This window comes from Varanus komodoensis, unplaced genomic scaffold, assembly GCF_004798865.1.
Source record: "Varanus komodoensis strain SLA01 unplaced genomic scaffold, ASM479886v1 scaffold73, whole genome shotgun sequence".
NCBI lineage: Eukaryota > Metazoa > Chordata > Lepidosauria > Squamata > Varanidae > Varanus > Varanus komodoensis.
The window spans coordinates 1,214,663-1,227,356 of record NW_025336386.1 but is presented as its reverse complement, the minus strand read 5'-3'; the positions used below and the strand labels follow the sequence as shown (position 1 = coordinate 1,227,356).

Sequence of the window (12,694 nt, the reverse complement as noted above, 5' to 3'; positions counted from 1 at the left end):
GAGTGCCTTCCTCTCTGGGAGTCCCTTCTGGCACCATCTCGTTTCATTCCGGAGGGTCTCACTGCAGGGTTTTCAAGGTAAAAATTCAGCAGTCATTTTCCACTGGCTCCTTCTGCACAGCACTGATCAGCGTTAACTTCAGCAGCGCTGCTGTTGCCTGTGGAGCATCCTCTGCCAGTGCCGCCTTGAGCTGCCACTGCTGCCCAGTGGCTGTACGTCAGGATCCGAGGCACCCCCCCCATGAAAAAGACCCCTTCCTCCCCTCCCCTCCCCTCCCCTTCCAATGAGGCTCTACTCCTGAAGCAGGTGGATGCCTTAGACTAGTGATGGCGAACCTACGGCACACCTGCCACAGCGGGCACGCAGAGCCCTCTCTGTCGGAACGCAAGCGAAGTCGCCCCAGCAGCCGAGCATCGGATGACAGCGCACACAGGGGCCATGCGCAGGCACGGAAAGGAGCAGTGGCGCCAGGCGATGACGTCCGGAGCCGTGACTTATTGGCCGCGACTCAGTGGGCTGTCAAGGCAAGAGCGAGATGCTTGGACTGGCGGTGAGTTGTTTTTTCTAAGCTAAAACCTCAGTATTCAGGTTGGATTGCGGTGTTGGCACTTTTGACGAATAAGCGGGTTCTGGGTTGCCCTGTGGGCACGCGGCCTCTACAAGGCTCGCCCTCGCCGCCTCAGACTGGTGCCTCCCCTTGGGGCGTCTGCTAGGAGAGCAGCCCAGTGAGAGGTTCTGGCCTCCCAGCCCCCTCAAGCCCCACACGCTTCAAGGTGCCTCCAAGAGGGCTCCCCGCCGGCTCCCCGGAAACGTGTGTCTCCGCAGCAACGCACGACAAGGGCTGCCGAGAGCGGCAGAGAAACCGCCAGTCCCCAACTGGGAAGAGAAGCTGGGCGTGAGCCTGGCGTCGGTCTGCACTCACTCTTCTCTCGACCAGACGCAGCAGTACAGGTGACCACACAACAAAGACGGAAAGGCCACCTGGAAAATGTGAAGGTGTACACAGGACAATACTGAGCAGCAAGCAAAGCTACGCCCCGTCAAAGCCGAGGCCTTTCCTTGGACCGTGCACTTCAGACTGTGGGGAGGCTGCAGTTCTGGACACTTCACATGTAAACGACGACAACGGCAAGCAAGCTCGACAGCTCCTAGCGTGAAGAAAGCTAGCCATTCGGGGAGCAAAGTTCAGCCTGCTCTTTCCCCTGACTTGCTAGTTTTGCATGTGCAGGGAGCTGTTTGCATGGGGGAGAATTCAAAAGCAAACCGTTTGCTTGCAAACACAAAGTAGTCTTGTCCAGGAAACATTCCACCCTTGTATCCTGCAGAGCATATAAATGGCCCCTCCAGTCTGGCTGCCCCGTTCATGCCGAGGCTTGGATGTTTTCACTTGGCCAAGGCAGGATGTTCTTGGCCTCCAGAGAAGCAACGCAGTGCACAATAACCCCCCTGTTGCAAAGGCGGAATAATGCCAGCCCCAGCCAACAAGAAACTTGCAGCACTGCGAAGAACTAACTGCAGGCCATCCAGCTCGGAAAGGGGCACCCCAGGCAGGCCAGAACCCCCCGGAAGATGCCTGGGAGGTCAGGGCAGAGCAGGAAAGGTGTTTCTCCAGGTCTTGCTACCAATGTGATGTGGGCAGGAGCTATAGCCCCTGCCTGGCCTGGAGAGAACTTCCACCATCAGCATAGCAGGTTTCTGATCACAGGGTACCGCAGGGCACGCTCCGTTCTGCGCCAGGACTGGACAATGGGCGGCTTGCCAGCTGCTTTGACTTCAGCTGTCGAAGATGGGAAAGCAGCATAGGTAAACGTGCCCGACATCTGAGAAGGCGGGATTGCATCAGCTGCCAGGGACCGCTTGCCAAGGTGCTGACCAGCAAGCGCCAGAGAAGAGCCGAAGTAGGTGCGCCGGACGTCCAGCGATTTCCAGTGCGCCCTGGCTGGCTGGCCGGCCGGAGGGACCAAGCTGCTGCAGAGCCTCCTTCCGCCTGCACGTGCGCGGGTTCCACGCCTGACCAGCCACTGGGTGCGGGGGGGGGGGGGGGCTCCACAGCGAACGAGTCCGCCAGCGACTTGGGCGGAGAGTGGTGCTCTAGATCGAAAGGACTGTCTGCGCATGGCAAGGACACATGCAGAGTCTACCCCACATTCTCGCTAGGCGTAAACAGTGCCTTCCACCACCTCTTGCTGATCTGGGCAATTTGAGACACGGCAGCCGTGTGACAGGCACCATTTTTCGATACCGCTGGGATCCTCCACCCCGTGCCTCAGCTGCTCCACCGCCTGCACAGACACCTGGCCTCGGTTTTCCATGCAGGCTTTCCTAACCTCCAGCTCAGTCCTGTCAAGCTTAACACTACTAGCAATATTGCAAAGCATGATCCACAGGGATGCCTCCAAGCCTCGTGTTTCACCCACTGCCTCTGCCAGGGTTTTGTTTAGGCCCCTCATGACTCAAGACCAGGGTCTGAGCATCTCTCTCCACCAGGGCCTTCCGATGAGCCAAGACCCTTCCTGCAGGCACTTCCTCAGGCTCCCCAACAAGCTGAGGGGAAACACAGAAACAGAGCGAGTCAGAAGGGGTCTCCTGGGCCATCTAGTCTGACCCCCGGCTCCAGCCGGCTCCACTCACGACATGCCCACCATGTGCATGTCCAGCCTATCCTTGAACACCCACACCGATGGGGCCTCAACGACCTCCCGTGGAAGCCCATTCCACACCCTCGGGGTCCTGACGGTCAGGAAATACTTCCTGACATCTAAATGGAACCTGGGTTCCCTGAGCTTTGCTCCGTTGGAGCGCATCCTGCCTTCCTCTGCAGGGGAGAACAGGTCTCTACCCATCTCCATGTGACACCCCCTCACACACTGTATGTCGCCAACATATCCCCTCTGAGCCGCCTCTTCTCCAGGCTGAAGAGGCCCAGTTCCCTCAGTCTCGCCTCAAACGGCATCCCCTGCAAACCGGCCACCAACCTTGTGGCCCCACGCTGCACTGACTCTAACCTGGCTATATCCTTTCTGTAATGAGGGGCCCAAAACTGAGCACAGTACTCCAGCTGCGGGCGCACCAGAGTTGTATAGAGTGGTAGTAATACCTCTCCCGATCCAGAAGCCACACTTCTGGCTAGGCAACCCAGGGTGGCGTTCACCCTCTTGGCCACCGCATCACACTGCTGGCTCATGTTCAGCCTGCAGTCGACCAGCACCCCGAGGTCCCTTTCACAAGTGCTGCTGTCCAGCCACTTGTCCCCTAACCTGTACTTATTGACACCTATTCCCCAAGTGCAAGACCTTGCACTTACCCACATTGAACGCCATCCTGTTGTCTCCTGCCCACTTCCACAGTCTGTCCAGATCCTTTTGGATCTGGAGTACCTGCTCCTCAGCTGTGGCCACTGCTCCAGTTTTAGTGTCGCCTGCGAATTTGATCAGCAGACTGTTCACCCCTTCTTCCATGTCATTGATGAAAAGATTAGACAGGATCGGCCCCAGGACAGAGCCCTGGGGGACCCCGCTTGTCACTGGCCGCCATCCCGATGGTTCCCCACTAATGGTTGCCCTCTGCTTTCGGTCAGTCAGCCATGCCCTAATCCACCGGACAGTGCTTTGGTGTATCCCAAAACTCCTCAGTTTCTCCACCAGGATATCATGGGGCACTTTGCCAAAGGCCTTGCTGAAATCCAGGTAAACCACAAACACTGCATCCCCTCCATCCAGCCACCTCGAAACCTTGTCGTAGAATCCCACCAGGTTCGTCTGGCAGGGGAAACAAGTTGCCATAGGATAAAGGGCCTTCCCAGTGGTGGCCCCTGACAGTGGACTCTCTTCCCAGAGACTCTCTCCAAGTGCCCACTCAGGTGTGGCTGTTTTGATTTTTTTAGGCTTTTAAATTCAATATGGGCTGTTTTATGATTGCTGGATATTTTCTGAAGTGTTTCTGTCCCCCCCCCCACAAATGTTCAGTATAATTTGGTTATGTTTTTAATTTGCACATCTTAAATGGATTTTAATAATGTAAGCTGCCATTGGGAATGCTACAGAAGGGTGGAGAGAGAAGAAATTCCTAGCGAAAGGTACCCTCCTCTGTCTCTGGTTACAGTTGTTCAGCCAACGCAGCCGCGTCCAGCTCCCTCCCGCCACTGCTTGTCTTGCGGCATCTCAGGACATCCAAACCATCTGCGCCAGGTAGAAACACACAGCCAGCGACACGTCAGGACTGCAACACACACACTTGGCTGACACTGGAGTGCGGGGTTCACCTGGTGAAGCTGAGCAGCTTCTTCACATGATGTGCCATCCAGAGGGCAACCCGCACACTGAAAAGGCCTCTTTTCTGTCCAAACATGTGTAGGATAGCACCTTATCTTGTGGAACTCACTGCCACATGGGTGTCTTGGCTTTTGAAAATAATTTGATATGTTTGTTCAGGGATAGGTCCATCAATATGTATGGTTGAGGCAGGAAATCTTAAAATCAACCATTAGACCAAGCTTTCCCCAGCTGCTGCCTTCCAGATGCGCAACCCCCAGCATCCCCAGACTACAGGGGCACTGAGGACTACTTCTTCTAAGATGGCACATATACAGACACCACCTGAGACGAAGGGGTAGGCCTTCTGAGGCAAAACGACTGTTTTTACCCGTATGCCAAGTCAATCGACAGACTGACTCGGAGAATGAACTGACAGAGCTCTCCTTAACAGAGCGACAGTCCGTGCTATTTGCCAGGATAGCCGAATGGACGTTCTCCCAGCAGGGTGGCGCTTCTCTCAAGCACCAGGTGGGGGGCGCAGCACGTGCCCCCAGCGGCCTGCCTGCAGCTGCCCCACCTGGACTGCCGCTCCCGCAGCCGGTGGCCAGGCCTGGCAGGAGAACCGCTCAGGAGGGCTCTGGGTCGGGCTGGCCCCTGTGGGGAGCTGGCTGGGCACAGGAGGCAGAAGTGGTTCCTGCGGGTGGGAGAGAAAATCCTCAGCGATGTGCCCGAGACAGGGCAGCTGCAGCTGCGGGGGCAGGAGGGGCCGAGGTCGTCCCTGCACACCCTTCCCTCCGCTCCAGAAAGCACTGCAGATGTGCGGAATCGCAGCATCTCTGCACTGCCCTGATGAGCGGCCAAGATCCCAAAGGGATACGGGGTTGTAAATTTGCATATTTATAAGCCTCTGCATTATTCAGCTTCACAGCTGAAACACATTTCGGGAGTGAGCAGGGGCGTGAAGGGGGGAAACCCAGCCTGGTCCACCCACAGAGCAAATACGACACCGCAAATGTTCACCGTGTCGCGGCGCCCCCCACCCCCTCCCTCCACAGAACCCGGCCAGAAAGAGGCGAGTGATGCCAGACGCTGAAGGAGTTGCTCAAAGTGTCGGTCATGCCGGGCCTGGCGGGCATCCTGCGTCGCTCAGCAAGGCCTCGCTGCAAAAGGACAATAAGAGATCCCAAAGCCCATCATTCGGTCATCAGCAACAGGCTGCACGGTTCGGAACAGGACTTGAAACAGTGGTTGCTTATTCCTGCAGACGGGAACTTCAGCAGCAATGCTGCCGCTTCAGGAGAGACGGGGGGGGGGGGCGCTTTTGGCGAGACTTGCAGCCTTTCCCCGGAGGCATTTCTAGCCACCTCCACACAGCACAAGAAGGCTGGTCCTGCAGAATTGAAAAGGGACACCCGATCCGAATGCCTCTGTCCAGAGCATAGAGACAGCTTCAAGGTGCCCCATCTACTAAGATCCCCAAAGAAGACTCCCTCCAAAACACGGTAACTATCAAACATTAATAGACTCTGGGCATGTACAGGGCACTTTCATGGCATTACAGGACATGCCTATTGAACGGCATAAGCAGCCGAGATGGAAGCGGCTCGCCTGCGCACAAGGGCGCTGTGGCAACGGTGCCACCCTCCGGTCCCCAGCAGTGGCTGCCAAAGGGAGCAAGTGGCCGGCCTTGGCCGCAAGCAGCGAGTGGCTGGGGAGCGTGGCCGGGGGAGGGCCAGGCCTGTGCTCCCTCCTGGGCGCAAACACGGCTCTGCACTGGCTCCCTGAGCCCAAACACGCCCTCTTGGCTCTCCCACAGATACCGCCCTTTTAAAACGCACACACAACACCCCTCTCTAATATACTGCTTCGAATTTAAGAGCGCTTTAATGTCAAACAACACAGCAAGAAATAATCGCCAGACGCAAAGACAGCTCCTGCCGCAGCTATCATGGCTAAGCTGCTTTGGAAAGCTTTAAAGAGATTGTTGGCAGCTTTAAGACAATTAAAGGGGAAGAATCAAGCTGCAGCAGCACTCGCGAGCAGGCACCCCGCACCCGTTTTCTCCTCCCCCACCCCACCGTGCCAGATGAAGCTGAAGGCAGCTCTGAGCTGGACCCTGGGGCCAGCCGCATGTCCCAACGGGAGGCCACGGGGGGTGGGCCTGCAGCTGCTCCAGGGGCTGGCACTACCCATGGGGCTTGGCCAAACAGGAGCTGATCGGCCCGTGGGTCTGCCACGGAACCCCAGCTGGGTGCTGGGCAAGACTAAGCCCCCGGTGGGGAGGCCGTCCCACTGGGCGGCAGGCACCCATGCACCTGTGTGTGCCTGGCGAGTGTGCGTGCACACGTGCCCCCATGGGTCATTTCCGCGGATGGGCTTTACTGTCACCCAACAGCCGGCGCCAGGAGTGCAGCCCGCCGGCAAGAAGGGCCCTCGCGCGACGGGTGCCGACTTCCTCTACTGAAGCCCCGGCCGTAGCTTGGTGCTGGAGACACTGCCCAGCATGCCGAAGGACCTGGGTCCAAGCCAGGTGTGGCCATGTGGGGCTGGATAGCCACTGACCGGGGAGGCATGGCAGCCGGCCCTCGTCAGCAGCTCTGGGGCAGACGTGGCACAGCGAGTCCAGCTCAGTCCTGTGGCGGAGCCGGCGGCAGGCGAAAGTCCAAAGCCCTCCTGCACACGGGCATGGAGGGGCACGGCACGGGGCATGCAGCCACGGGCCGGGGTGCCACGGCGGTCATGAGTGTGGGGGGCTCGGCCGGGGAGCTCCAGGGCGGCCAGGGGCCGGGTGAGCCGGTTGCGAGGGCGAAATGGGGGTGGGGCGCAGGCCCCCCGGGCTCCTTGGAGTCATAGCAGGATGTGTGCTCGGTAGGGGAACGACTGCACGAGCGATGCGCCGGCTGGCTCAGGGGCGCTTCGGCAGCCCCCCGAGCCGGAGCCCAGGCAGGCGCTTTCCAACTCAGACTCCTTTCGGTCCCCCCCTTCCTCGTCCTGTTAAACTGCCCGATAGCCAACACTTTCTGGGTGGCAAAAAAATTACAAACACAAGAAACAAAGCAGCAATGAAAACAATGGTAATGAGACAGCAGGATGGCGTTCAGACCCCCCTCCCCCCCCCCGCAGCACTTCACGTATCCCAGAGTAAAACCAACAGCAGTGGAAGGCTTTCAGCGCAGTTCCGAAAATGCCACTGGAGAGAGAGAGGCCTTAGCCTGGCACCAGAAAGGGCACCAGGCAAGCTGCTCCGAGGAAGGCATTCCACAAAGGAGGTGCCGCCACCGAAAAGGTCCTGCCCCAGAGCCACCTGCCTCCCTGCAGTTTGGGGAGGCACCTGGAGAAGAGATGACTTCCTGGCTGTGCTTCTATACTGATCCAACAATCAAAGCTCGCCGGCTGGTTCATAAAATAACGCCTGTGCCCATCGGAGCAAAAATGCAGGAAGCCTAGGCCCAGTCCAAAACAAACAAGGGCAGAATGAAACCAAAGTGAAACTGGCAGTCAAGGGCCAGCATTGCTTGTTTGCGTACACACATCCAGCCAAGTCAACAGAAGGTGGGGAATCGACTTAGCAAGGCCTGCGAGCCAGTATGGAAGACAAAGCTCAAGCCGAATGCATATTTTCTGTTCATTTATTCTTTGTCTGAGGTATATATTCCACCTTTTAAACACAATTTCAGGGTGACCAACAAGAGAAAAAAATAAAGCACCACAACAAACTTAGCAGCAGCATAAAATCAATGAAACAAATTGGAAGTCAGTATAAACAATGACCAAAAATAAAAAATTAAAATCCAGGGTTGCAAATGTCATAAAAGGCAAGTGGAATTACTAAAACCAGAGTGAGAAAAGCAAAAGTTGCCTGGCATCTATCTACCAGATATCTATTATTGATGGACTTGATTTATACCCCACACCAAAGAACGGTACTTGAAGCGGCTGACAAAACCCAGTTAAAATCATTGGAAACAATCAAATGCATCAGGATGTGGCAAATGCACACGTACAGGATAAGCACACCATCCAAAGCACTGACCCACTTTTCAACAAAGGCCTTCCATCCACTTCCTCCAGGAGAGAAAACCCTTCCTTGCCAGAGCTCATGCCTCCCCCAAGGCCCTTCCCCGCGGGCCGGCCCCCTGCCTGGCAGGGTTGATCGTCGGCAGGGGAAGGGGCCAGCAGCACTGCTCCCGGCTTCCTGCCCTCCCCTCGCCCTGGTGCCCACACTAGGGGCCTAGCGGGAGGCCAGATGCGCTCGCTGGAGCTGCATCCGCTCTGGCTCCCACGTGGGTTGAGGTGCGGTGCAAACTGCCCACAGCAGTCCCCACTTCTGCTGCCAGCCGGAGCCAAGCAGGCCTGGGTGACCTGGCGCAGCAGGTGGAGCAACAGCAACGCAAGCACTTCAGCCCCCCGCCCCCTGCAGTCATGCAAGGGGTTTGCCAGTGAGCTCAGACCTTGCTGGACTGGCTCCAGTCCAGCTTCTCCGTCTACCTTCCTCCAGGTGACGTCGCCCTCATTTCTTCATCCACAGCACCTGCAGGATTCCGAGACTTGATGGGCTCCTGTTGGCACCCCCCCCCCCCGCCCCCAGGTCTTTTCCTGACACAGCACAGAGAATCCAGGCAGGCCAAGGTTGGCCAACCAGGCCTCGGGCGCAGGCCAAGCCAGCACATTTGTCCCGGGGCAGCAGCTTCCCATCCACCGACTTGGCACTCAGAGGTGGCCGTAGCAAAGGAGTCAGACACACACGCTAAGGGAGGGAGCTGCAAAATCTGGCCAGCCACAAGGTATGCTTGCAGGAGAGGCGGCTGATCTGACTGGAGTGCGGTGAGCTCCCTGGAACACAGGCCTGGCCACACCCTTCCCAGCTGCAAATTTGGTGACTGGGAGGGGAGCAGAGCACTACCCCAAACCCCTGTGGAGGCGAGGACAGGTAGGTGGAGGGGCAAAGAGCTGGAGGCCAGTTTCTGGCTTGGCTGCCTAGGGACTAGAAGTCAGAAATGCAGGACCATTTCTGTACTTCCTAACTGAAACATGAGCCAAAATTCAGTTATCTCTGAATTTTGCAACAGAATCCTCTAATGAAAGAAGGCATAAAAGCTTATGTATTAAGGGATGTTGGGCAGGAATATGTGGATATCCATAAAGTAACATTCAAAAGTGCATATATTATGTGACACAGAAGTGCATATTGGGCAAAATTGGGTAAACATAGGTGTCTGTTAGGAGAATTGCTCACAATAATGCACACAATTTTTGATGTGAACTTTAAAAAAAGCTCAAAGATGTGGAAACTGGATAAAATAAACTTAAGACTGGAAAACATAGGAACTAGAAGTGGCAGATTTCTCCACCCCACTGAAAAGCAGCCCAGAATTAGGGGATGCAATCTTGAAAGGTTCCAACTTTCAGCTACAAAATTAGAGTGAATATTTGGCTGCAGACTCCTCCTGCCTTTGGTGTGCCAATGTGGACAGGGCGAAGGACTTGGAGGTTACACGTGGAAAGGCTCTTGGCACCCAAGTAACAGCCACAGCATTTTTCCAGCGGGAGGAGAAAAGAGATCACTGCACTCTCGTGTGGCTGCAGGGGTGCACGCATGGCAGGTGGTCCACCTGGCCCTGCACATGCACACCTGTCTTCCGCTTCCAGGGCCCTCCATTTGCCCACACGTGGTCGGTCAATGACCGGTCTAAGCTGTTCCACCGAACTCGAGCAACGAACGGGTGCTTGCCCCTGGCACAGCAAGGAGCTTCGGCAGATCCTGCTTTCCTGAAGAATAAGCCCGTCATCCGTGTCCACGCATTAAATTCTGGGGTTTCTGTGAAGCGTCTCAGCCATGGTGGCCCTGGTTCCATCTCAGGCCCACACAAAGTCTTGGCTGTGGCGATTTCGGGCCTGGGCATGAGATGCCACCCAGGATCCTGCAGGCCGGCAGGTGCAGCCGGGCGCCCACGACTGGGAAGCCCACCAGGGCGGCTCCCACTGGAGGGCAGACGCTTCAGTGAGCATTCTGCCAGAAAGTGAGGAAAAGCCACTCCGCGGACGGCCACCTGCAGCCACATCAGGTCTTGGAGGAAGGGAGCAAGGAACGCTGTGAATGAGGAACATTGCTGAGAAATCCTGGCACTGAGCTGCTGATGCTGGGAACATGGCAGGGGGCACCCGACCCCCCCCCCCTCAACCTGCAGAGACCTTCTACTGGCCAGAGAAGAATAAGGCAAATGTGGGGAGGAAACACTACCAGCACAGACCGCCATGACTCCTAGGGAGAGGCCTCTCAAAACAACTCCAAAATCACTTGGGGGGGCACAAGTACAGCTGTGCAGCAATCCAAATATAGCACCCCAAGCTCACAAGCATGCACAGATGCACCCCATGTTCTCCGAGACAGCGCAAGAGATCCTAGGCACATGGCACATCTCTCCATCTGGCCCGGTGCAACCTGAGTCGTCGGCAGTAAGGAGCATCCAGGGAAGCAGATGCCGGCAGGTTCCCCTTAAGAGCCCTGACGGTCTGCCCACATCAAAAGCCAAGGGCCCCCCATACAGTCCCGCTCCACGCAGCCCTCCAGCTAGAGTTTTTCTGTCCCGAGTACAGGGAGCTGCAATTCAGCTTTAATTTCCCGGGTTAATTTAGCCCGCTTGCCAGGTGGAGCGTGCAGCCCAGCACGCGACGAGGCTGGAAAGCTGAAGGTGCTCCTGGTGCTGGGTGAGCGGGGAGGGGGTCCTGGGGCCAAAAATCCAGGGGTCCTGCAGCACTGCTCCGGCCTCGCTTCCTGACCAAAATCAAAGACTGAGGAGCCTCCGGGAGAGCATGGGAGCTGCCCCTCCAGGACCCTGCACCCACGTGCAGCCCGGCCACCACAGCAGGGTAGTTCCCTGAGAACAGCTCCGCGCTGAGCCAGGCCTGAATCCCCAGGCACAGGGGAGGCGCCTGGGCCTTCCGCCGCTCGCCAAGCTGCCAGCCTGCAGGCCTGGCCTGAGCCGCCATCTCTTTTCCATTCCAGGCTCAACCCTGAACTTGCGCAGGGCAAACGTTCCGCACAGGGGAAGGGAAGCCGGGCTCTCTCTGCTCAGAGCTTACGCACCCCGCTCAACTGCGGCTCTCCGCACTTCGGAAGCCCAAACCCCGCCTCGTCTCCCGCAACACTCGGCCTCCGCTGAATCCCGTGCTGCGCGGAAGGCAGGCAGCCAAGCCCTCGACAGGGAGGAGCAGCCCGGGCCACCGAGCTGTCCCCGAGCCGGAGCAAACCCGGGCGAAGCTGCCGGTCCCGGGCTGGGCGGGAAGGCGCTCAGGAGCCCGCCAGTCCCGCGGCCGCTTCCTGCCAAGCCGTCTCGCGCCCGCGCAGCAGCAGCGGGCCGTGGGCCGGGGCCCGGGCGACCCCTTCCTGCGCGCCGACGGGCAGGGAGCCACGAGGCGCGGGCGGTGCACGCTGACGCCCGGCCACCGGCCCTCCCTTCCGCGCGGCCATCCCGCTCAGCACGGCGGGCTGCAGCCCTCGCCCCGCACCTGCTTCCCCTGTGCAAGCCGGAGGAGCGCCCAGCCGGCCCCGGGCAGGCGCGGGACCCCCTCCCCGCTGCGGCGCTTGCTGGGCTGGACGGGAAAGCCGCCTCGGTGGCGCCTCCCCCGCCCGCCCGCCCGCCCGCCGGGGTTGGGGGAAGCAGCAAGTGGCGGCGCGAGTAACGCTGCATGTAATTTCTCCCCAGCGCGAAGCCGGAGTGCCACTCCGAGCTGGCACTCGGGCAGGCCGCCTGCGTGCGGCCGTGTGTGAGCAAGCCCCGGCAGGAAGCGGCGCGGGGGGCGCCGCGAGATGGGCGCGAGCCGAGCGAGCCTGGAGGAGGCGGCGGCGAGGGGGGGCAGCCACCGGAGTGTTTTACGCCCCACGGGGAGCGCTCCTCCGGGCGCAGTCGCCCACCAAGCCGCGCGGACGGAATGCGGCCGAGCGCCTCCCCCTGCGCAAACGGGCCCGCCGCGCTGCCATTGGCGAGGCGAGGGGCTCCTCGCGCGCCGCTTCGCCCCAGCCCGGGCGCCCCCGACCGAAGGCACCGCGGCCTCCCTCCCCGGCAGCTCCCCGCCCGGCGTGCCGGAGCGCAGCCCCGCCGCCCGCCCGCCTGCCCGCCGCCGCCGCCGCCGCCGCGGGTCACTCACTGGCTTTGCCCGGCTTGGGCCTCTGCAGCAGCTTCTGTACCGCGCCGATGTCCTCCGCCTTCACCGCCTGCATCAGCTCCTGGTCCTTGCCCATGGCGAGAGCGACGCGCGGCCGGGGCGGCGGCGGCGCGGCGAAGAGAGGGGCGCGGCGGCGGGCCGGCGGGGGTCCTCAGAGCCGGCGGCGCATCCTCCCGCCGCGCCCCAGCCGGCGTGGATCGGGCCCCGGGGCTCGCGGGGCGGCGGCGCTGGGCTCTCCCGCTGCGGCTCTCCCGCTGCGGCGCTCTCGCCGCAGC

At 59.3% G+C, this 12,694-nt stretch overlaps 1 protein-coding gene across 1 annotated transcript in view; it reads right to left on the bottom strand.

Annotated features, from left to right (window-relative positions):
- Positions 1-12,516, bottom strand: part of CASKIN1 (CASK interacting protein 1) — an 80,167-nt gene extending 67,651 nt beyond the window's left edge. The window contains exon 1 of the mRNA XM_044452502.1: positions 12,402-12,516. Within this exon, the coding sequence (XP_044308437.1) occupies positions 12,402-12,495 (94 nt within the window). The 5' untranslated portion in view covers positions 12,496-12,516. The remainder of the gene's footprint in view (positions 1-12,401) is intronic.
- Between the last annotated feature and the right edge of the window lie 178 nt (positions 12,517-12,694).